This window comes from Saccostrea cucullata, unplaced genomic scaffold (genome assembly GCF_032062105.1).
Source record: "Saccostrea cucullata isolate Sc308-1 unplaced genomic scaffold, CSIRO_AGI_Scuc_v1 ctg4643, whole genome shotgun sequence".
Lineage (NCBI taxonomy): Eukaryota > Metazoa > Mollusca > Bivalvia > Ostreida > Ostreidae > Saccostrea > Saccostrea cuccullata.
The window spans coordinates 10,403-37,289 of record NW_026938593.1 but is presented as its reverse complement, the minus strand read 5'-3'; the positions used below and the strand labels follow the sequence as shown (position 1 = coordinate 37,289).

The 26,887-nt window shown below is 33.3% G+C and overlaps 1 protein-coding gene and 1 long non-coding RNA gene across 2 annotated transcripts; both read right to left on the bottom strand.

The window, feature by feature from the left end:
* Positions 1-674: 674 nt before the first annotated feature.
* Positions 675-25,833, bottom strand: LOC134250726 (uncharacterized). The gene is made up of 9 exons (XM_062733092.1): positions 25,407-25,833; positions 23,932-24,180; positions 22,453-22,977; positions 12,945-13,042; positions 11,548-12,717; positions 8,174-8,279; positions 7,789-7,980; positions 5,986-6,233; positions 675-1,453 (listed from the first exon to the last, which is right to left on the bottom strand). The coding sequence occupies exons 1-9, from the start codon at positions 25,831-25,833 to the stop codon at positions 1,394-1,396; spliced, it is 3,075 nt and encodes a 1,024-aa protein (XP_062589076.1). The 3' UTR covers positions 675-1,393.
* On the bottom strand, positions 17,678-22,044 carry LOC134250725 (uncharacterized). Its single transcript, XR_009988577.1, has 3 exons — positions 21,808-22,044; positions 19,710-19,785; positions 17,678-18,496 (listed from the first exon to the last, which is right to left on the bottom strand). It is a non-coding gene; the product is annotated as an uncharacterized LOC134250725 (long non-coding RNA).
* Positions 25,834-26,887: the final 1,054 nt, after the last annotated feature.

Below are 26,887 nucleotides of genomic sequence, written 5' to 3'. Positions count from 1 at the left end.
CAATCATACAACAAGAATATCAATAGTCAAATAAAATCTATCATAAAGTCAAATGTTGACTGAGCTTTCAATCGTTATGGCTAGTCTATTGTTTACAAACTGAATTTTCTAAAGATTTTACCGTTTTTTCCCGTTTTTCTCGATCATGACAAGGAGCACACAGCGGGTGTTTCTGATCGGCAGGGGATGCTTACTCCTCAATGACACCTCATCCAATCCCTGATGTTTTTGATGGGCGTGTTTGTTTTATACCTGATATGTTTTGTTTTATGATTTATAGAGCTTGAATACTGTTTTTATCACTAAACCTCATGCAAAAATCTGTAGTAACAACGCAAAATGTAATCAATAGCAGTTTGTAACATTTTGAATTGTTACATTTTGCATTGATCCCGACGCAAAATGTAATAATCCAAAATCGTGTTATTACATTTTGCGGTATTAAATTCTGCATTAATCTCGATACGAAATGAAATAAAGCAAAATGTGAACATCCTAAAAAGTGTGCTTTTACATTTTGCGTTATTACATTCTGCGTTGATTTTGACGCAAAATGTAATAACGCAAAATGCAATAATCACTGTTCGTTACATTTGGCGTTATTACATTTTGCGTTGTAACAATGCACTAACTGTCAAACTTTGATGATTCTTAACCTGATATTATTGGAAATTTCCAGATAAAGACTTGAAGTTTCAAAATTAGGTCACGATGTCTTAATTGACATACTCCAGGAACCCAAGATACAACAACTGAAAAAGTCGGATTTTTCTAAATTTGTTGTTGAAAATTTCCGGTTATATCCTTGTGATGCCAAAAGTAGGTCAATGTGGCCTTAAGTGTGATTGACATACTCCAGGAATCCAGTATGCAATAACTGACACAATTTGATGATGCTAAACCTGCTTTCATTTGAAACACTCAGTAAAGCCTTGACCTTCCAAAAGTAGCTTTAGGTCACAGTGATCTACTTGACGTTGACACTCCAGAGACCAAAGATTCAACAACTGACGATTTGATAATTCTAAACCTGTTATCCTATTTTTAAAATTCAAGAAGAAAATTTCGGTGATCCATTCTTTTTATTTGTTTATTCTATTTTTAATTTATTTTCTTTTTTTGCTGACACACATAATCCATATCTAAACACACTTCAGAGATTGCAACAACCTTTGACACAACAGAGATAAAAAGAAAGATTATAAAAGTGCTTTTAATAAGAATTAAATATTGAAGCAACTTGAACACCTTCTTTTTCTCAGTACTAGGCGTCAGTGTTTTTTAAAAAAATGCATATATATGAAAATTCAAACTGGTCTTGTCCCGTCTTTGCCCAAACTAATGGCAATTTTTTTTTTCAAATGTGATGAATTATTGTTGACAAATTTCATAGTCATTTTAGTATTTCACTGATCCTTCTTTTTAAAACTCCACCACTCAGTCTCAGTATGGCCTGAAATAAAGGATAAACATGTAAAATAAAACATTTCTGAGAGTTGGCAAAGAAGTTCCACTGAAATGTAACAGAATATAGTATGTCTAAAAAAGAAGTGTTCAGTTTGATTCTAATATTAAACAAAGCCTGGAAATTCCCTGCATTTTTCATGTATTTTTCTGTAATAAGACTACGAATTCGCTAAGTAAACGAAAACCTATAATTAAAATGGGAAGATGGTGAATAAGAGGTTCCTGTGTTTACTGGACCTTGAGTGTCATAAATCTTTTAGCCAAGATGATATTTTTTGTTAAATGCTCGACTGTAGTTTTTCACTTCTTGTATTTTTTTCTCAACCTGAGACATGCATCTTCATAGCCATTCTCTGTAAGCATTTAAACTCTTATATAGGGAGTGTGGCACGCATGGTCTTGGATTTTTATGAAACTTGGCATACATTCCTATATTGATGTATGTACCTAAAATCCATAATAAAATGGTTGCTATGGTCCATGGTTACCATGGCAACCAACATACATTTTTCATGGCCTAAAAATCGCAAAATTTTTATGAAAAATGACCCTTTTTGACTTATTAAAAGTCTTTAATGGAACAAGCTATCAACATGACTTTACTTTTTTGCCAAGATACATCATTTTACAGTGCTTTAGAAAATTTTTAGTATTTCAGTAACTTTTTCCTCATAGAAAAAATATCCCTCATTTATAGGTAAGATTTTTCTTGTTGAAAATTGTAGATTTTAGGCTCTTTTGAAAAGCCTTGTATAAATTTTTGCGGATAGTTTGGAAAAAATGAATAAATTGATTTGAAAGTCCACACATAGTTCTAATATACACTACAAAGAACTACTTGGTATTCATATTTAGTTTTCTTGTTACCATGGTTACAAACTTATGCTTTTTTTCAAAATCCTAGAAAAGTACAATACGTAGATACAATCAGGATCCATGTAATTGCCTGAGTATTTTATAAAATGGATTAAATCAAATTTAGATATATGGTAAACAATAGCAAAAACAAAGAGAAAAAAATCAATTTTAATGACTAAGGGTCAAATGTCAAGGTCAAAATGGCCGATTTTGATAGATATTTAAGAAAACTAAACAACATTTTTTCTGTGTCATAACAAATATTTGTGTTTTAAACAACAAATGAAGAAACAAAGTTACAGTTCTGGTCAACAATAACTAGCATAATATGAATGTGTGCCCATATGGACAGAAGGTCAAAGTTCAAGGTCACAGTGGTATATAAAGAACTATGCACACTAACTCTCAATTCCCGCCTACATTTTGCTACCAATTTATTCACTATTAATGGCAATTTAGCCATAAAATCTTTATTAAATATAAAAAAAACAGTTAAATGGTATTTGATTCATTATTTTAATACCAGTGCTAAATAGTACATTATCCCTTATTCCAACTCTTGAAATAAGGGGGTGGGGGTGGGGGTGGGGGGGGGGGGGAGTCGATGATACTTTCCATTGAAATCAGACTTTCAAGCATCACCATATTTTGAAAAAAAATCTTGGATGTAATTAAATGTTACGCAGATTTTTTCTCATGTTTTACACAAATACGTACCAGTATATATATTAATAAAATACACAGTTTTAGCTGTTAATCACTCTGAAATTGGGAGGAAATAGGCATTTATTTTCGTTTTTTTGTCTATAAAAATACCCCCCCTCTGTCTGTTTTAACATTTTATTATCATGGGATATCTTAAGAAGCCTATGATCTTTTTCAATTTGAGTTTATACCACAACTTGCTTTGGCTTAAAATGACCCCTATTTATTTCTAGGTCAAAAGGTAAAGGTAGAAAAAGACCTTGTTTGTATGTAAACCTCTCATTTCCGAGTGATATCTCAAAAAGCGTTTAGGTTAGCTTATTTTTTGTTCATAACGCTCTATGGTCCCGCCCGCCCCACTTTAAGTGTCCAATCCCCTACCCAACAATCCTCCGACCCCCCCCCACCCTCTTAATCAACAGAAATTCTTATCTCCTTAAGCAGGGGACACATAATCTTTGACTTATCTTGTTAATAATGCATTTATACTCGGTTATTCAGAATACTGGTATTGTAAATGTTGTATCCTGACCTCGATCTCGTATTTTGAATGTATTTTATTGAAAACTTTTTTTACATTCTCCCTTTAGCTTGATGCATAATGTGAAAATGCTTATATAAGTCCAGTTTTCAGGTTTTATTGATATAAAGGTAGGCATTTAAGAGTATTGGACGACTATACACTTTCCATATTGAGTGCAAGACTTCTTGTATGTAGAGAATTGCGCTACAAGCATGTACAGACACTCTTCTGCTGTTTTAGTAAACTAATTCCTTGCTCCTAAATGTACATTTTTTAAACCATATTTAACAATCCTTTCACGTGACAGTCTAAATGTGTTTTCCAGTGACTTTTTTTCAGAGAAGTTGACGGAAAAATCTAATTTACTTTGAAATATCATTCTTAAAAAAATGAGATTTTAGCGATGTTGATGGTAAATATTTCAACACTAATATGCCTGGATCTACGCAAAAGATCTGATATTCCCAAAGTTTAATCAATAATAATCTGTTGTAAAAATCTGCTGGACCTGTTCGAATAATCTGCTATTGTGCTTTAATTATTTTTTTTTTGGGGGGGGGGTAGTCAGAAAATTATTTTCATTATTAATAAAATACTGCTAGACAGATTTAATATTGTACTGCTTTAAGTTTAAATCATAATGTATCTTAGTCCAGAGAAATGATAAACCGTTAACTTTAAATTTGATTCACAGACAATTTGTATTTCTATGCAACTACCCCAATCATCAAAAGTATATTTTTGACTGGTTAACAAAACATTTTATACTTGTTTATCCTGTTTAAAAACTACATAATATGACTGCGTTTACTATGGGTTAGGGGACGACCTTTGATCCAGAAGGGGGGGGGGGGAATAAAGTTAGGTTTATTTTCATGGCAGGACATATTTATTTCCAAGATGTTTTTTAGGGAAAATTATTAATTTTCTTCTTCACAGAAAAAAGTCTTAAGAGCAAAGAAAAAAAACCAATAACATTATATAAAATGCCCAAACTCTTTTTCATTTAGGAAGGGGGGGGGGGGGGCTTGTATAGGTAACAATTTTCTAACCCATATATAATATGTATCAAAAAATATTGCTGAATTTGAAATAACGACCTGTGGATGGGAATTGTAGCTATTATTCAGTATAATTTTTTTTTCCTTTCAGCCAAGGACATATTCGGTCTATTATATATTAGTCTCTATAATAACATTCAGTTTAAAAATTCATTTGCTTTCTAACGCCGTATTCATTGCATCCCTCCAGTATATCACTCTGACTGATCGTATGACACAGTAATTCTTAAAAAAAAAAACAAATTCATAATACAAGTAATTCTGATATTTCAAGTCTATCTTGAATCCCGTTTTGAAACTCCTTAGACATTGAGACTAGCCTAATGCTTATGTACAGAGCTGATTTCCTGAACTATGTTGTCTAGCTTGTACATTTCACTATTTTTCACATATCAAAATTATTTTTTTTTGCATGTAGGATATAAACAGAAGCTAAAATTTGTATGAAAATTAAATAAACAGGAAAAAACAGTTGATTTTACTTGAATTCCTGGATATACAGAGCTGTATGCTGACAATATGTAAACTTCCAGTCATTTTTGTATAATGATTTTTTTTTATCTTTTTCACTGAAGAGCTCGCAATTATCAAAGGGAGATAATTCAATTTCAAAGTTAATGTCTGCTATTTTAATTAAAGAATTTTCATATTTATAGAGAGAATACCAACAAGGTTTTAACATGCCTTTTAAAGTTAGATGTTATATTTCTTATTTCTGTGAGTAACATGAATTGAAGTAGCCGCATTTCTTTAAAAAACTTTCCCAAATATTGCATTTTTTCACAAAAAATCAATTTTGGCACCGTTTCCATGGTTACTACTCAACATTCATATGATCTAACTATATTTTTTGAAGTAGTTTATGAGGTGGTACTTTCCAGCCAAATTTGAAAAAAATCTGTGACTATGCGTGCCAAAAAAGTTTAAGTGGTTACAGAGAATGGGTATTAATTTCTACCATCTTATCCACAATAGATAAAAGGAAAATAAGGATTTTTTTTTCGTTTATTAACAAAGTGTAGTCCTATTATAAGGATAACTTTGCCAAAAATACCATTCATACATAAGAAAAAGTTTACTATGACACAAAGTGTCAAGGGCACTAGACATACACCCTTCACCTTTTGATTATAATATATGTTGGAATGAGGAATTCATCTCTAAGTAGTCTTATTCAAATTTAAGATAAGATATTTATTAATGTCAGAACAAAACTGTTGCATTTTTGTATTTTGTAAGAAAATGACAAATATAAAAAATAATCTCAAAGTTTTTTAATGGAATACTCCAAACAAAATTTCTAAAATTTCACTACTTACCTGCAGTTTGTAAAATAATCTTATTTTTAATAGAGATATGCAGATATTTCACCTGGGAGAGGTCAGTCCAGATTACGTTGAAAACATCACCCTTCATGTCACAGGGACCCCCTGCGTCATGAGAATATGTGTTTCTGTATAACCGAATCCTCTCTATGTCGTCACTCTCCGTTATGTGCTGTACTTTGGGTTCCTTTCCCCATCCATTCCCAGGAGGAGCAATATCCGAGTAATTCCTCAACAGTTTATACATGATGGTAATATCCATTGATAGAGATGAAACAGCAGTGTTGGATCCACCTTAAAAGTTATTTAACTTTAACAATATCTACAACACTAAACTAATTAAACTACCAGTATTTTTTTCTTCTTTTTTCAAATACTTTTTTATCTTCAAATTCATAAACAAGAGGCCAAAGGGCCTTGAACATTTCTTCTGAAAAAAATTCCAACGTATCACTTTTATGTATTGTCTGTATCCTTTATATTAAGATAGCACCTTGAAATTTCTAAGTAGGTTTTTATGACCTACATTTAATTAAAATACTCTGTGAACCAAAATAGAATCAGCTGAAAAAAAGTGATGGTTCGAAGCATTCTTAGTCTCTAAAATATTCAGATATAACAACGATACATGTATTATAAGACCCAAAACCTTTTTGGATAGCATACTCCTAAACCTCAATGTACCTCAATTCAGAAAGATTGGTAAATTTTCATACATGTAAGACTTTTTTTTTATTTGAGATACTTCGAGAATGCCAAGCAATTCCAAAATTAGGTCGCTTGAAAAACAATTTAGTTGACACATTCAGAGATCACAAGATGCATTAACTGAGGATGATTGGCGATTTCTTGCCAATAAGTATCTGAAATATTTAAATATTGCAATAAGTGTTCAAATTATGTCACAGAAACCTACTTTGCAATGCACATCCTTTGAAAGCAAAGATGCATTAACTGACAAAGTTCGATTTTACTTAACCATTTAGGATCTGGGATATTTAACTCATTCCGCCGTTTTAGCGCCTTTCGACGCCGAACCATGATAAGTGAGCTAGCTTCTCTCGATGTGTATACAGGATTTCCGCACAAGCACTTTTCGACGTCTTCTTACTTTAATTTAACTTTTTATGAAAACAAAACTATGACGTCGACAACATTGTGGTAGGTATTGAATTGAAGCGATATATTTGGACTATAAAGATAAGGTACCTGTATGTGCACTGTCATTCATTCACTTTTACCTATAAATAAAGACGGTTTTTAACCTTGTATTGTAGAAAAACAAAATTTGTTTGTTCAAAATGGCAGACTATGAACAATGTACGGTGAGATTATTTGTATTCATGCAACGATTTAGATCAACTTTTTAGGTTTTAAAATATTGAATCGAATACATATATTCTTATCAATACTTATAAGGAGAACATGGCCTGACAATTGATTGTTGGGAAAAAACATATTTCTTAATACAAAATCATATTAATCTTAATACCTTGATATTATTTCCTTTAAAAGATAGAACGCTGGTTCCAGTAAAAATCTTCTTTGACAGAGAAACTAAGACAAAGAAAGCAGATCTTTATTTCTTTTAACCCGATTCTAAGGAGATAAAGATTAGGACGTGTTTGATCAGAGATGGCCCAACAGCTAACAACTAATACAAAACTCTTTACTTAATCATTAACTTGGTGCAGGTCCACTCATTACTTACTGCTTTGTAAATAAACTGTGCACAATAGAAAAGGCATATCTATATCAATTTGTTGAAAACAAAGATTTTTCTTTTCTTTTTATTTGTTTCAAAGCTTTATGTCATGAAAAACAAACAAGAGAAAATTATATAACGTACCTTTTATAGGAAACAAAATCTGTAGTTGAGATGGCTGAAATCTAAACTGTCCTGTTCTCATTTCCGTTTCATTATCTTTCAGCATTTTCTCTAATTCATCTTGAGGAAAATATTTATCAAAACAGAATCGCACAGCATCAATTCCAACTTTTAATAACTTCATGATCCTCTCGAAATTTATACTGGAGTTATCTAGTAAGAAACAACAAGTTAAAACAAAGTTCATTTATTAGTATAATTTTTCATCCAAAAAAATCCATGAATACTTTCCAAAGATATTATAAGTATAAATCTCACTGTGTTCTTAAACCAAAGCGCTAATATGATTGAGCATTTAAACAAAATTAAATTTAATATTTAATAAATTTTGTCAAAGTTGAGGTACCGCTGACAGAGGGTCTGATCAATGCAGCACTATCACCATTCTCTGACGTTGAAACACCCTCAGATCCACTTCCAACATTGAATAGCTTGGATTCCTTCTTAGAAACCTTTAATGTGAAACATATTGGGACTATTTTAAGACCTGGCTTTATGTACCTCAGATGATCAATGATTAAATGAAGATTTCAAATATTTTGAATTGAATCATGGAAAACCATTAAGAAATCTCGCGGCACAGACCGAGGGAGGTACATCATTTCACAGAGTGTTTTCAGTTCAATATGTCTGGATATTTATATATTGTCAAACATTACAGAGCTTATCTTAACAAGTGATACGTTTTTAACACAATAAGTCCCAAACTAACTACGAATCTATTAATATGCATCTTTAGATGCACCATTAATGTTCTTTTTGTCTAGGAAGGGAATGACAAATTTTGTTTACTTAAATCATTTTTGAAATGTGGATTAAGCACCCGAAGCAAATTTAATTTGATAGCATACATCCCTAGATGCTAACAGACACTGGGAATTGCAGCAGATTGAAGCTGCTCGAAAAATCATAAAGCTGTTCACTTGTAATGAACACAGAGGTCAGATCTGGAATCCAAAGGAAACTGAATTGCATGCCAAATGCAAACATTTAGTTCCGAAAATGCCTGGAGTTACTACACACTTTATGATGTTACATGTACTTTAGAATAAAACAGATACTAGAATCGGATAAATCCGTAAAATTCAGCATCTGAAGCAAATTCTCTAGTGTACATACTAAGATGTATTATCCCTTAAGTTTGGTCAATCTTTGGTTCTTAAACTTCAATCTGTTGTTAATTTTACACTCAAATCAAGAATGTGAAGCAATCTGAAGCAAGTCCAGTTGTGTGCAGCTTAAGATGCATCATCCATGCACGAATTGTCAACATAGGGCATAAACTAGTTAAGTTAAGAATGGTCCTGCTTCAAAAACTGTAAATTGACCACTCATCAATAAAAAAAAAATACAATTTGCATCAAAATTAGGTCTGGCCGTATTATTCCTAAAATGGTTCATCCTTGCAAGTTTGTCAATATAGGCCTAGGCCTTGTAGTTTTGTGGAAATCATAATTGCTATAAAATTAATCTGCAACAAAATAAAAGAAAATTTAACTAGATATCATTAAGATGGTGACCATCTCAAAGGGCCCTGCGTTCAACAATGAACATGAAAATGTAAGGTTAAAACAATATGAGCTGCATGTTGGACATCGGAAAATTTAATGACAGAAAGATAAATTATTTATAAACTTCTGTTGTTTTTTTTTTTATTAGCTGAGATTGAAGCAAAATTGAATTATTGTTGTCCTGTATAATAATGATTTCTTATATAAAACTGTATATTCGACTGAAGAGAAATATTTCTTCTGAAACATTTTAAAACTTTTTTGGGCTTATTGATCATAAAAGTTTAAATTACATAAAACTTGATCATAATAGCACATTTTACCATAAAAATAAAATTCTCAAAGATACAGCTCATATTGCTTTAAGTTTGAAAGGTTTATTTTGAAGACGAACTTTTGTGTACTACAGTGAAAGTAATTTAGTACGACCTCACAGATACTGCGATTTTACAGATATATATATATGTTTATATCTAAGTTATCTTGTATCCTCAGTTATATAAATTTACTGGAATTAAGGGGAAAAATTATGCACCAAATAAAGATTTTAAACATAGAGGCTAATTCTGACCATGACCTAGAAATTTGACCAATGAAAGTCACTGCACATCCATTGACCAGTGGTACTCTGTGAGTGAAAAATGAGCCAGATTGGGCCAAGGAGAGAGAAAATATGCTCCAAACAAAGATTTTTCATACAAGTCTTCTTTGACCTTGACCTTTGATCTAGAAACATGGTTCAAGGTCACTGCACACCGGTTGCCCAAATGCACTGTGTGGGTGAAGTATGAGCCAGCTTGGGCCAAGGAGAGAAAAGATTAATGTGCTCCGGACCAGGACTTTTCACACAAGTCTGCTATGACCTTGACCTTTGAACCAGAAACATGGTTCAAGGTCACTGCATACCGGTTACCCAAAGGCACTGTGTGGGTAAAGTATGTGGCAGATTGGGCCAGGAGAGGGAAGAAATGCTCCGGACAAGGATTTTTCACACAAGTCTGCTATGACCTTGACCTTTGAACCAAAAACATGGTTCAAGGTCACTGCACACTTGTTACCCAAAAGCACTCTGTGGGTGAAGTATGAGCCAGATTGGGCTAAGGAGAGGGAAGATATGCTCTGGACAAGGATTTTTCATGCAAGTCTGCTTTGACCTTGACCTTTGACCTAGAAACATGGTTCAAGGTCACTGCATGCGTGTTACCCAAAGGCACTCTGTGGGTGATGTATGAACCAAATTGGGCCAAGGAGAGAGAAAATATGCACCGGACCAGGACTTTTCACACAAGTCTGCTATGACCTTAACCTTTGAACCAGAAACATGGTTCAAGGTCGCTGCATACCGGTTACCCAAAGGCACTGTGTGGGTGAAGTATGAGGCAGATTGGGCCATGAGAGGGAAGATATGCTTCGGACAAGGATTTTTCACACAAGTCTGCTATGACCTTGACCTTTGAACCAAAAACATGGTTCAAGGTCACTGCACACTTGTTACCCAAAAGCACTCTGTGGGTGAAGTATGAGCCAGATTGGGCCAAGGAGAAGGAAGATATGCTCTGGACAAGGATTTTTCATGCAAGTCTGCTTTGGCCTTGACCTTTGACCTAGAAACATGGTTCAAGGTCACTGCACGCCTGTTACCCAAAGGCACTCTGTGGGTGAAGTATGAACCAGATTGGGCCAAGGAGAGAGAAAATATGCTCCAGACAATGATTTTTCATACAAGTCTGCTATGACCTTGACCTTTGACCTAGAAACATGGTTAAAGGTCACTGCACACCGGTTACCTAAGGGCACTCTTTGGGTGAAGTATGAGCCATATTGGGCCAAAGGGAGAGAAGATATGCTCCGGACAAGATATCTCGGACGGACTGACGGACGGACAGCTGGACGGACGGACGGACAGACTGATCACTATAGGGCGCCCGCCGAGTGGGGCCCTAATTTTTCTGTGGCTGAAAATACAACATTTCACACGGGGACTGATATAATTGTCTATACTAGAAGCAACTGGATTCAATTTAGGGTAGACATCTAATTAAAAATTTAAAACTAGGTTGCATACACCTATGGATTCTTTTTTTGTCAGTACTTTTACTATTTAATAACACATCATCTGGTATTCATTCACAGCTGCAAACCTTTAGATACAGTTTTTTTAATACAAATTTCAAGTTAAATGTAGCAATTAAAATGATAGAAGAGTTACCTTTGTCCAATATTCTATGATATCTTCTGTGATGATACGGTGCTTTTTTTTCGCCGGACAGGATGGACACAGAAAAGTTTCTTTGATAAACTTAGATTCACTTATGGCAGCACTTTTCCTGCTGTCACAAAACCCAGTAGATTTGCATTTGAATGCAATCTGGAAATCCGAGTCGTTTTGGAATGTGTTCATAAGGTTGTGTAATATACGCTCAATGTTTTCTCTAATCTGGTGACAGGTTAAAACATCAATTTCTCCCTCCACAACAAACACCTGTACCTGAATTTCTGTTTGAGTCATTCCAAGCATGATGTTATGGTGCTGGTCATGAAACATGAAAATAGCGGCAGTTTGATAAATGCATCCTCTTTCTTCATCTGTAAAAATCTCCCAAGGAATCTGCATGCACGTTGCTACAAGGCGATGGAAAATTTCCACAGGAAGAACATTAAACGTGTAGCAAATGATGGAGGAGGCAGGGTATGATGTAAAGCAGTCTGCTGGAAATTGCATCTTGTTCATACACGGGACATACCATATTTTGTCACTCATTTTAGCTATGAGTCCTAACTTCTCCATGTACACCAAGATGTCTTCTTTATGTTCAATGTAACCATTGTTGTTCATTCGCCATATAGCACAAAGCAGTGTTTCATCTAACTCCCCAGTTTCATTGAATTTGTCCCATTCTGATGCAAATTCAAATAAATCTTCTTTTGCATGGTTTTTATCTGTAATGACATTTTTAAATGCATCTGCAAACCACTGAATATCAAGAATAATAGCTTCATTGAGGAATTGTTGATTGAAGTGTATAAGTTCTCTGATGTCATGGAAGAACTGCAGCATGGCATCCATATCTTCAACAGTACGGAGCTTTATTCCCTCTGGCAATGTTTCATTGAATGACTGAAGTTCAACCCAACTCAAAATCTTGCCAATTTTCTTTTCCTGAAGGAATGTTTCAAACATAGCCCATGACTGTGGAAGCTCTTCACCCCAGTGATCAAGCTTACACACAACATCAGCAATGGACAGCTTAAGTTTTTCAATGCTTTCATTGTCATGGAATCCGACGGCAAATCGTCGTTTTACATCAATATGTTTTTGCAAAGACTTCTTCTTCATGTCAAGAGTCTTCCATACTTCTCGAAAAAACAATTCTTTTTCCTAACGAAAACAAATTCCTTATTTTATTTTGTGCTAAAAAAACTTAGTCATAGTAAAATAAGGTTCATAATCATATAATGGTTGTTAATGTTTTGTTCCCACAGAGTTTATGAAACACATACTTGTATATATTATATTAAATATTTACAGATCAGAAAAACCATAACAAGTGAAAGTAAAATATTTGTGTAAATAATAAATAACTTTACAGTATTCAAAAATGACACCTTTTCTGTTTTGTTCTCACAGTGTGAACCAACCAGGATGACAGGAGCCTTATCACTGCCATATTGATGAATTGACTTCATCCAGAATTCTAGATAATCTGAAAATCAAAGAAACATTGAGTTGTAAGAGTTTTCTTTAAGATAGATTGCAGGACATGATGGCAGACATAAATGAGACACTCTATATGTCAGAGCCATATTCAAGGAGGGTCATTGATGAAACAAACTTATTGTCTTCGTAAAGCTGCACAGAAAGACAAACAAAATAAAACTAGAAAACTGACCAGTCAGCAAGGGCCCCGCCATGGGGTAGAATTAAAAGGGTGCAGCTTACAGAATGATTAATAAATGTACAAAGAAAAAGCAACAGCAACTGTATTCTTGAAATTTCAACATAATTCCTGAATATTCAAAAACCTGAAAATAATATTCTTGTAAAGGATGAGGTGACTTGCGGCCCCTCGTATATTGACAAAAAATTAAATGTCTTAATTTTACTCAAATTTTTGTATGTAACTTATCACTGATATGAATACCTTTATAGAATACTACTTTTAACAAAAATAGAAACGTGATTTGAAAGATATAGATCTTAGAATGGGGTAGGGGTATCATGTTTACATTCAATTCCCATTGCATTTTAACCCCGCCCCACTCTTTGAAGCCCTTAAAATATACGAGCGCAGATAGGTACAATTTTCTCCTTTGGCTGGTCACTGTATTTCATTGAAATCTACCTATATGTGAAAGGAGAAAATTGTACCTAACTGCGCTCACATGCTATTTTTTAAAAAATTGTAAAATCTAGTTGCCCTTTCCCATTATAAACAGATCGACGGAACTAGATTTTCTGACGTAAGAATGAATTCATTTGCTAATCGAGGCACAGGCGATACTTTCTAACTGACCAATCAGCTAAATGAAATTTGTTACGAGTGATTACCACAAAAATACTATGGAAACATGCTTGGAATTTTACTGCTTTCCGATATTTTTTATGCATTTGAGTCACAGATTAAACACGGATCTACATATGTACCATTTCCGAGACCACAGTAAAATTTATATACAGTTACAAACAATTGATAGAATATACATGATATACATTAGTTAAGTTTTGTAGCATGTTTGGTGAGCAATGCGCTACATGTAGGTCTACACGTATTCCCGAGTATCGGTGAATACATGTTTTATGTGCATTTCTCGTCCTAAAAACCATGTATGCTGAAAATCCATGCATATTATGCGTATTTAAACAGAATTGGCTGACCATTATAAAAGTTTGAAATGTAGAAAAGGATAACAGGTAAATTGACCTAAACCACGTGTAGACCTGCGATAAAATGTAAACGTACTAAACCAGCATGTTTTGTTGTTCTGTCATCGGATTGGACAATGACTAAGTGCGAAATAATAACAATAGCCATATAAGGTCTTCTAAGACACGCATATCCCTCTTTTGTACTAATTAAGACCCGCCCATTTTCTTGCCATAAAAGAACATATTCTCACAAACCTGGCCGAATTTAGCTGTGATAGGGTCTCAAAAATCAAAGATAATGCAGTATTCCTTATAATTAAAATGTGTCTGAACTATTGAAACTATTCAAAAGGCGTCGTATTTATTCACTCATGTTTGAAAACTACCAACATCGTTGTAGATTAAATATAATTCGTCGTGGAAAAAGGGGCCCCAGATACCAGTTATGTCACCTCATCCTTTACATTAGGCAGTCAAGAACAACTTAACATTGAATTTATATTTAAACAATTATGAATCTTGTGTTATATAAAATGCCAGCCTTCAATGAATGCAAATATCATGAAGGCTTGACCTTAACTTCAAACAAACAGCAGTTGCAGACAAAGGTTTTCATTAATCTTAAAGTGACAGATAAAGAGAAGCCTACTTAATTTTCTGCAGCAGGCTAGATAATTAATCCCAAGGGATTAATTGTACCTCTCTCATCATTTTCTTGTAAAGTTACAATAAGAACTATATCAATATTAATGATAGAATGGGTTTTTTATACAACTACATTAAAAATTAAAAACATTCTTGAATTAATATATTTAAAAAAAAAGGGAAAAAAGTGAAAAAAAGTACCCTTGTAAATCAAAAAATCTTCTTTAATCTATTTCTTTTTTTAGGATTCAATGAAATCATAACTATCAAACAGAAATAAATAATAAAAATTTATATTTAAATCCACATTTCGGAGTGTTCATAGCATTCCAAATTGATTTAACTTCAAAACAAACTTCATTTGCAGACAGAGGTGGTAATTAATCTCAATGTGACAGATAAAGATAATGCTCTGGATTTTCTTCAGGAGGAAAGCTAATTAATCCCTTGGGACTCCTAGTAGCATTCAGTTTACTGAATGGGAACATCTTCAGCAGTTATCTCTCTTTGCCAATGCATTCTTATATAAAGTTAAGGAATCTACCCCACCACCCCAGCTCCAAACTAGAAGACATAGAGAATCAAACTTAGCATCAAAATATGTATTTCTGCCTATTAAACTACCATACCAAATTTAAACTTGATTGGGCAACCATAAAAAAAGTTATTAGAAAAAACAGAAAATTTGTGGACGGAAGAGTGACAGACGGACAGACGGACAAACACACATTTGGTTATATATTGGGTACATCAAGTCCAAGTCCTATTGGATACTGCTTATTGGATACAAAAAAAGTGTACACACGAGAGAGCATTATTTGGGTAGTTACTGTTCAAATCTTATTGGATATTAATCCTTGTGTCCGTATTTTATTGGGTTTTTCTTATTGTTTTTTATTCATTTCAAATTTATTATATATTTAATATTTGCTGGTAAATTCAGACAAGACTGAAAACCTTTGGTTTTGAACCCATATTTTTGTCAATTTCTGTGATATAGCTCTTTTATTATAACACCTAACTAATTTGTTCTTAGCAATAAGGATATACACCTGTATATTTCAAAATAACTAATATTAAAATATATGAATACCTAAGTGCAAAAAAAAAAAAAAACTGAATTGTGAAAACACAACTCAAGACATCTCAGACTCTGTTCAACCTTTCTTGAATAACAAAATTAAGTATTTAAGGAGAAACCTTTTGAGTCATGACCAATAAGCAAATGCCCATTACATGTTGGACAGAATGAAGGTATCCAACAGGCATTGGACAGGTGTCCAATACCTGTTGGGTTGTATTTTGACGAAGGGATTAAACTACCCAAGAACAATTGAACATGTGTACATTGTCCAATTCTATTTGGGTTTCTTGAATCTCCTCATCAAAATACAACCCAACAGGTAATGGACACCTGTCCAACTCTTCTTAGATATCTACATCCCACCCAAAAGGAAAAGGACACTTGTCCAATTCTCTTCTTGGGTTTTTTAAAATGTTTCATCAGAATACCACGCAACAGGTAATGGACATCTGTCCAACTCCTCTTGGATATCTACATCCCACCCAACAGGCAATGGACACTTGTCTAATTCTTGGGTTTCTTAAATTGCATCATCAAAATACAACCCAACAGGTAATGGACACCTGTCCAACTCCTCTTGGATATCTACAACCCACCCAACAGGTATTGGACACTTGTCCAATTCTTCTTGGGTTTCTTGAATTGTTTCATCAGAATACCACCCAACAGGTGATGGACATCCGTCCAACTCCTCTTGGATATCTCGCCCCACCCAACAGACAAATGACACTTGTCTAATTCTTGGGTTTCTTGAATCTCCTCATAAAATACAACCCAACAGGTAATGGACACCTGTCCAACTCCTCTTGGATATCTACATCCCACCCAAAAGGTAATGGACACTTGTCCAATTCTTCTTGGGTTTCTTGAATTGTTTCATCAGAATACCACCCAACAGGTAATGGACATCTGTCCAACTCCTCTTGGATATCTACATCCCACCCAACAGGCAATGGACACTTGTCTAATTCTTGGGTTTCTTGAATTGCATCATCAAAATACAACCCAACAGGTAATAGACACCTGTCCAACTCCACTTGGATATCTACATCCCACACAACAGGTAATGGACAATTGTCCAATTCTTCTTGGGTTTCTTGAATTGTTTCATCAGAATACCACCCAACATATAATGGACACCTGTCCAACTCCTCTTGGGTATCTACATCTCACCCAACAGGTTATGGACACTTGTCCAATTCTTCTTGGGTTTCTTGAATTGTTTCATCAGAATACCATCCAACAGGTAATGGACATCCGTCCAACTCCTCTTGGATATCTACATCCCACCCAACAGGCAATGGACACTTGTCTAATTCTTGGGTTTCTTGAGAATCCCCTCATCAGATTACTACCCAACATGTAATGGACACCTGTCCAATTCCTCTTGGATATCTTCATCCCTTCAATAGTATATAAACTAAAAGGTATTGGACATTCTTCTTGGGTTACTCAAATTTTTTTTTCATAAGAAAGAAAACCCAATAGGTATTGAACATTGGTTCAACTCTTCTTGGATATTACATCCCAACATTAGAATAAAACCCAACAGGTGATGTTTAACTGTCCAATTCTTCTTGGGTTACCTTATGCCCTTCATTAAAATTGTCAAATTTGTCTTGGATATTTATACTCTTGCATTAGATTGCAAACCCAATACGTATGGCATTTACCTTTCCCCAGTTGAATTCAAATTTATCTGCATAAGCATACATAAGTCCAAAACATATTTAATACTTTAATTCTAACATTCCACATCTCACTCAGTGTACACTTTACAAATGATAGGAAATATATAAGCATTTTGTGCCTAAACTATTTGGTTTTAAAGAATTTTATAACCATGTTTACAAAATTTAAATTTAAATATTTGAACTTGGAGCAAGTCATTACAGGTAGAGCAAGATGCTGAAAACCATATTGATAAATAGATCACACCCTTGATAAAATATTTGCATTCAGTTGCTAAGATTGTGTTGAATTATATGGAAAATTTCCATAATCCTGTTTATTACAGATACATGTACAATGCATATTTTCCCTGCAATAATAAAAATACTTCTGAGATGTAAAAGAATGGATTAAATAGTCACCGATATTTCATGGAAATCACAAACTTAGTTTTGAAGCCGATAAAACAGTGTCGCAGCAGAAAATCAGTTACAAGTACAATGAATGAATTCTTTGTATCAAAACTTTAAAATAATTTATGAACTATGTCCAAATCTTTTCGACAAATCGGGATAAAGATATTAAATCAAATCATCACTGTTACAAGTCTTAGACTTAGAGCTAGAGAAAAGTCATTACATGCCCAAATTTTACATGTAAGACTTTGATCCTATATTTCAATAAATGTCAAAATGGTTTTATTTTTGTTTCTGTTAAATACTTTCTTCTTCAGGGTCTCTCTTGGCCTATACTGTATGATACCTCCATTGACCCTGCTCTTTTATATTGCCATATGTTTATCCAGTAGCAGTGGTTAGTCTCAGGCAATCTTTGTAATATTCCTCATTTCATGCATGTCCTTCAGTTCTGCCTCTGTCCATTTTATTCATTCTGCAATTAGATAAAGGCATTTCTTTGCCGTATAAAACATGTTTTTCTTGACTACAGCAAGATCACCCTTTATGTTGATCAAACCCAAAGAAGAAGTAGAAGTATATTTCTTATCCAGAAATATGTATTGATAAATAAAATGGAAGAAAAACTAAATTCTATCAACTCTTTTTTTTCTTCTATGTCTATGCATCTTCATCCTACCCCCATCCGCCATAATTTTATCAAAATGGAATCATCATTCAACACACAAAACGATGTTGCATATTAATTAGACAGTATTTTAGTTTCTGATTGTTAAGAAGGAGATTTTAAAAAGATTTTACACCTATTCCTTGCAAATTTTAGACTTCTAATGTAACACTATCAGTACATTAGGGGTACATAATCTTCAAAAACATCTCTACACTTAATGATAAAGCTTTCACATTAGTATTGTTTTTAGCCCAATGGTTCTGCTAAAGAGGATTTAAAATTGACCAAAACCTTACTAACTGCTTTGAAATTATATTGACAGGGACAGAGACACACTTGACACTCCATTCCCCTACTTCTTGGGGTATGCTTTGCACAAAATTTAATTAAAATTAACTAAGCTGGATAGAAGTTGAAAATATTAAAAATTACAGTCAAACAGATTATGAATAACTTTCAGCACATCAGACATGAAGTAGTGATCCTTACAAAAAATACACCTACAAGATGAAGCTGTTTTATTCCTTTGAAGTGATACCTAGTATTGTTTTTTTTCCTGTATGCCACCTCTATCAGAACAAAATGTTATACATGTATTAACATAACCTTTGACCGTATAGTACCCCAGTATTTAATTTACAATTAATATGGTTCTGGAACCTACCCTCAGTTGCCCTTTAAACAAATGATTCTAAACTGGCAATGGTAAAGGGCATCTAAAGAATTTAACATAAAATGATAGTACAAACAAGCAAACAGCTAGTGTGCATGAAAATGTTGGCAAACACTAGAAAAAATACTAAGGTACTTTCTCAAACTTAACATGAATACTAAAGAGGTTTTATGTAGCTGTATTGCACATACCAAAAGCTTTCCTGCAGTTAAAGGTTGGTTGCCTAGTAGCTATGTAGTATGTACAAGTTTTTCATTCTATCTCATCTAAATTAAGAAGCAAAAATGTCTCTAAAAATCTTATGGTTGGCATGAAGTATTCCTGTTCATTGTACTGATTACTTACAATTGTCCTATTTCTGAGGGTCATCTTCTGATGGGTGTGTTCTCTGCAATGTTCACTATTGAAGTTCCTGTTTGACCTGTTACATATTGAAAATCCTCAATGAACATAATTATGGTTTTAATTTCCATTGTAATTATTGATTACTTTAAAAAAAAATCTAGACAAATTTATTGTAACATAATGCTTAGGAAAATATTTATGTAATATCAATGGAAAAAAGGAATCATTATCTCCAGTTATCCTAAAATCACAAGTAAGCATTAATCATATAAATTCACATACGTAAACCCATTAGCTTTTTGTGCTATCAAATCATAGCCATCGCTGTGCAATAAAGGAAATCAAGTACTAATCCACAGCTTGGTGGCAATAAAGTTACTATCCCCGAGTAAAAAGTGACAAGCCCAAATATAGAGGCAAAAATTAAAAAGTAACATTGAAAAAAAAGTTCATCGTGAAAAAAGTCAGGGTATTAACTACAGATGATTCTTTTTAAAATTAAAGTTTAATTTAATTTTCGCTAAAGAATATAATCATATATAAATTAATGATTTAAAAAAAATGAAAAAAAGATTTTAGATATTTCTTTTCTGGTCATCCACTAGTTCGTCTAATTAAAACGAAGCAAAAATAATTTTGTTTTTATCTTGAATCATTTAAAGCCATATATGGCGTATGTACAATGAAAATTACTAGACTAAAAATATAAAAACTTATTATGTGTATCATTACTTTATATAAACATGATTAAGATAGAAATTTTCCATAAATTACAAAATCTAAGTCAATTGCATATCAAAATTTAATTTGGATTCTCGGAATTTTCTCTGACTTGGAAGAAAATACAAAAGATTTAAAAAACACATTACAGAGAAGATAAAATCGTATTATTAGATAAAACGATGTGTTCTCCGTGCTCCGAATTGTATGTAAAGCTTTAATTTAAATGTATTAACCATATTTCTTTACTTAATTTTGTATTTTTCAAAAATATATTTTTGATCAGTTACACCATATATGGCTTTAAAAAAACGCTACATAATTGCATGACACTTATCATTGAGCTGATTGAGTGAATGTATACAATTTAATAATGAGATATCTGCGAGGCATATATGTACAAGCAAATATTGCTATATTAAACAAAGGAAAGGGGGAATTCAAATTAGGAAATAAAAGATCGTTTTAAAGTAAATCAGTCTTGTAGTACTGCAAAATGGATGCAGTTGTAAAGATTTATGCATAATATTAGCATGCTGTCTGGAATATTTCCATATTAGGGAATTTAATAGCAAAAAAGTGTGAAAATACCGGTGGTGCTTTTCATGTATTACATGTGTATTTTAAAATTCCTAATAGCCCAAGGGGATTCCTCGGTGCAAAAAAACCACTAGCCCCATCCTCAAAAATGGAAGCCCCGGGTGTAGTGCGATGCTAATTACACACTCATCATGTGAAATAAATATAGTAGCCCTATATCAATTTCAGTATTGTTTAAAATTAATTAAAACAAATGACAAAAACGATAACTAAAAAAAAATCAAACTAAAGCAGACACTCAGTCAAAATCAAAGACAAAAAGAAGCACTCTTTTGACTGAAAGTTTTTCAGTAATACAATGAATCTCTTAAGTTACATATCAGATGAGATAAACTTACATACAATTATTTAGTTGTTGTCAATTATCCCATTTATCATCATCTCAGCTCACTTTGCGATTTTAATACTGTGTACATGAACCGATAATTTACAGCTGATTAAGTGATTTATGAACACACGATTGTTAAAATTTTCATTTCCCTTTTCAATATACATTGTAAGAACATACTTAGTTGGTCATGATATAAAATTAAATAATAAACACTTTCGATTTATTTAAGATTATCTAACAATATACGATCATTTACTAAATACTTCTCGCCCTCAAGAGAGTTAAAAAGACAGAGAAAATTCAAAATACAAACAAGTGCAACTCAGGATTAATTGTTCCGATATATCTATTTTAATTTTATGCACAATTGTTTTCAAAATTACATTAAAATCTATTTTCCTTAAACAAGAACCCAGCAATGGATAAATATTAATCGAATAAACTTACCTTTTCTCTTGTCAATCAGAAAATCTTGTTGACATTAAGTGTTTCTTAGTCGCCATATTTTTTTTCCATGAAAACAAACGTTGTTATGATCAGGATCAACGGAAGTTGATTTTCGGAACTCTCGAGAATTTAGAGTTCCGAATGTAAAACTGAAACAACAAAACACGGTGCGTCCGTGAAAGCAACTTTTTTGGACACTTTTTTGGACAAATCGTCGTGTCCAAGTTTTGTTGGGTACTAACCTGCAAATACCCAGTTAGGGTGTTTTAAGCATATTCAGCGAAACTTCTTATTGGGTATACCCAATAAGCAAAAAGTACCCAATAAGTACAATCTTGGCATGAAAAATACCCAATAAATGCACTCTCGTAAACACGGACGGACAGACAGACAGACAGACGGACGGACAGACAGAGTGATTACTATAGGGCACCCGCAAATCCTTGCGGGGCCCTAAAAATAATTCTCATTTAGGATAAAAATTTCAAAATTAAATGGGACAGATACGCTCTGAAAATATGGAAATTTAAATTATTTCCTTTTTTTATATGTCAATAACATTTATCAATGCATAACATTTTGATCTAATGTGATGGTACTCGAAAAACTATTTTTGGGGTCATATGTGTAATAATTGAATATCACCTCTGTGTGTCCATCCCCCATAAACGGAGCCTTCCTGACAACAAACTTCTTCTCCAACCTTATCATCAAACTTCTTCTCCATATTCAGCACCAGAATGAAGAACGCTCGAGGACTCAGAAAAATCTGGTGTGAGGCATAATATGAACACTGCCCTGCAAAGTCAGTCATGGTTATTTTTTTATCTGGATCTTCTGAAATATCTTCTGCACCTATCTGTAAATTTCCAGAAATTTCTGGACTATGACGAATATCTTTTCTTTCATTCATAACTTCTGCTACTTTTTCTGGTGATGTGGCCCCCTGTGGTTCATGGGATGAGGTAGGGTTAATGTCGATATTACCATGTGATATCTGTCCACTGCTTGATGCTTCAGTCGTACTGCCATCTTCTTCAACTGGTTTCATCTTTTCCTGCGTTTCCTCATCATCGGCTGCATTTTCTGAATGAGATTCAGGAACACTCTGATTCATATCTTTTTTATCAAGTCGAAGTTTAAAGTGTTGCTGTTGGCGTGAAGAATTTGCTGTAAATAAAAATGAATACAAATTTAACACTGTCTCCCTTTGTTGTCCCTGTACTTTATGAAAATATACTTTTATTCTACGTTATATAAATCCGCAAGTCACGAATTAAAATCTCAAGGTACTGAGAGTATCGAGCTCACAAAATGATATACCCAGGCAGCTTCCATATGAGTATGATGTTAAAGTCTTTGTTTTACTATTGAAAAACCAAATATCTGTCCAATCTTAACATCAAGAATGCAGTACGGAATGACAGTATGTAGTAAATATTATGTGAAAGTGTCATTTAACTTTATTAAGTTGTACAGGTTGAGTTGCAAATTTGAGATGGGTACCACCAATATAACGGTAGTGTCTATATTTTGCATTAGGAAACCAGAAACGTGTCCATACAGAGAAAAACAGAAAATTTAAAATTTCTCTATATATTAACAAAGATTCTGTGAAAATTTCATGCATTTTATTAAGTAGTAACAATTTTTATTCAGTGGTTAATGGTAATGAAGAGTAATAAGAGTAATATGAGTAATAACCCAAAACATAATAAACGGACAGATGGTAGGATGGATAGGAGGACACCTCAACGCTCTTACACATCCTACTTTCTAAGCAGACAAGTAAGGGCAGAGGGCGGAGGTGGTGCTTCGACATAGGTTTCAGCTTTTCTTGCCCTGTGGTTCTTGAGAAGATTTTTTAATGACCCCACCCTATTTTTGTGTTTTCTTGATTATATTATCCCTTTGTGAGGGAACTTGGCCTGTCATTTTAATAATTGAAATTCCTCTTCACCCAAGGATGCTTTGTACCAAGTTTAGATAAAATTGGCCGAGTTGCTCTTGGGAGGAGTCGAAAATGTTAAAAGTTTACAGATGGATGGACAGCTAGACGGACGATTGACAAAATGTGATCAGAAAAGATCACTTTAGCCTTCAGCTCAGGTGAGCTAAAACTACCTTGGATGCTTTCTTTCACATCAAACACATCTGTGTGGATATCGACTCCTCTAGTTGACCTGATTTTTTTCTTTATTTTCTCCAGGTCAATGCCCTTCAGTCTCTCTAACAATGTGGTTTTACCACTACCAGCACACCCTATTATCATCCCAGAGGCATGATACATGGTTGTCTTCCCTTTCTTTAAATTCTCAATGAAATTCGTCACTGATTTGTCTCCCCTTAGTATAATCTGCATTGGTATTCCAACTATAATGACAAAACTCTAGCATTACAAAGCTGTGACGGAGTCAAACAAATGATTATAAACAATCATAAAAATAACCTTCTATCATGGAGATTTTTTTATCCCTTATCAGAATGGCAATTAAAAATAAAAGTAGAAAAGAAAGATTAACATTTTTATCTTGATTAAATTAGGCTTTCTAAATTTAATTCCCTGGTTCTCAGGCCAATTTTCTCCAAAACAGATGCGGGAGGGCGGCATTTTATTTTTCATTTTATAGGCAATAAAGTAGATGAGGGAGGTATTTTTTTAATTTTAATTTCCGAATTTTCTTTAACATAAAGATAATTTTTTTAATCACAGATATACTTTCCATTTCTGGTCAAAATTTCTGCTTTATCCATTGCTTATCAGCGTGTAAACATTGTAGGTAATGTCCTCAAATGTATTTTCAAACGAAGTAGCCAAAATTTCATTGTAAATGGCTACCGGAAGTGATATTTGAATACTAAACTACAAAACAAATGAGGTTGGAATTTTTTTTCCCGGATTGGTCTCCGCAACGCCAACTTTTTATTTTATCAAAATACAATAAAATCGGCAATGCGGCTACCTCAAAACGGATGCGCACGGGCTTGAGAACCAAGATTTCAATTTTATATGGCCTTAGAATACCTTTACTGTTAAAACAATACTCAGCATTATACTTTTTAAAACATAGGTCTGTTTGTCTAGCAATGATCATAAGCCAATACATGCAACATAATAACATGTTAAAATTTGATGTAACACAAACTGAATTGCATACTTATTTGACAAAGTTTTAAATGTGACAAGCATTGCATTCTGACTAATTAAACCATGAATCAATAGTTGCATATAAACTGTCTTTAAAAAATGCATAAGTTTTGCAAATTCTTAAATGTATCACTTCTCAAATTACCCAACAGTATTTTCATCTAAGTTTAATTAAATTCTAAAAAAGAGATCCAATGTGTACAGTCTACAGATGACAAAAGGTCTAGGACTCTAACCATTTTTCAAACATGAATGGCTCAGGTGAGCTGAGTGTTTATCGTGTTTGACTTGGGACATCAACGTAAAGGATTAAAAGAAAATAAAAAGATCTGAAAGTTAAGTTATAGATGAAATCACGGACAAATAATATACATATTATTCATTAGCCAAAAACTTCTCTTGTTAAATTTTATGAAAGTAACTAGTTCAGGTGAGCTGAAAATAGACTTACGTTTTCTGAATACAGCTTCATTAAATGACTGGTCCTCCATCATTTGGTGCATGAAAATATCTTCTCCAAGTTTTTCTAAAAGCTCCTCATTTTTTTCTGGCAACAACCAACAGCAAACTTCATCCTCTCCTCTCCGATAATTCCAGGATCTACAGTATTCGGCGATGTTTTCTTTTTCTGCCCAAGTCAAGAAAATATCAGCAGTGTTTATTGTATAAACTTTAAAACTCTTCTCTGAAAATTTTAATAATTTTAAGAAACTGATATCTTTGAAGCATTCATTGGAAAAACTGATCTCTGATTCATTGAGTTTCAGAATTGGTCTGTAGTTTTCTAAATCTGTACGAGCAAGTGGCTTTGTGATTTCCTTGGAATGAAAATTTTTGGCAACAGCATTATATTTGGTCATCCAGTTTCCTTCTTTCATGTTTATTTTGTAGGAATTGGACAAGTAAATCTGGAAATTTTTACGAAGAATTCGGGTCACATCAATAGTGTATCTCCAATCTACAAAATTAACAAGAAATATATAAAAAATAATGTACAAAATCGGAAATACACACTGAATGTATTTACATCACCAGCTGCTAAAAATTTAAAACAAATTTGAGTAAGTTTCCTATTTATATCTGCATTATACAGATTACAGATCTTCTTACATTGATTCAAATGTTTTTTGAAAAAAAGAGTGGTCAGGGTCACCCATGCAACACAATTGAGGTTGTTTTTCAACTTGTTGATTGAGAAATGACAGCGTTTAGACATTAATTTTCACCACTAGATGACATTAATTTCTTTATGTGTATTAGTTTAGGTAACCCGAACCTTTTAGCCTCTGTACAAAACCCGAATCTTTTAGCCTCTGTACAAAAATTCAATTACATGAACAATTGTGTAAGTTTTTTAATGAAGGTCCTTAATCATAACATGAAATGTAAGATACAGCAGTGGAATCTGCAAACAAGTTATCAAAAAAATTTATATACTAAAGCAATTTCACACACACAATTTTTTTCAAAAAGTTTTTTTACCTTGGACATTGATTTCCCCCCCGTGTTTCCTGCCATTTGCAAATTTTGGGATACAGAATACTAGATGGAGTCCCCCTAGTAAATGTGAATTTGTGTTAAAAGAGTTGATGTTTTGCCCAATTTTAATCATGTAAATAAAAAAAATTCCCCCTTTTCCCTCCTTGAACACTTTTCCTGCAAGATATTTTTAAACATTTGGCAAGTTTATGGGGTTTATTTACTTTTTATTTTATTATTTTTTTTTAACTTTGCTTATTAAGTCAAGAAATTTCTAGGTTGGGTTTTTTTTTTTGAAAATAACTTGTTTAAGGGTGCCCCTGACTGTACCCCCCTCCCCACCCCCCTGGGGAAAAAATTTATATACTAAAGATCCACACCTGGCCTTGAACTCGCTTAAGTGACCTTACATAACGGTCAACACACATAATCATTGTGTCCTGTACATACTTT

What these genes read in the sequence shown, in the direction of transcription:
- LOC134250726 (XM_062733092.1), bottom strand. Translation starts at nt 25,833, where the DNA reads ATGAAAGAAGGAAACTGGATGACCAAATATAATGCTGTTGCCAAAAAT. An exon ending in TGAAGCTGTATTCAGAAAAC is followed by an intron (nt 24,181 to 25,406) that starts GTAAGTCTATTT and finishes TTGTCATTATAG; the next exon opens with TTGGAATACCAATGCAGATT. An exon ending in TCTGGACTGACCTCTCCCAG is followed by an intron (nt 1,454 to 5,985) that starts GTGAAATATCTG and finishes CCTTTATTTCAG; the next exon opens with GCCATACTGAGACTGAGTGG.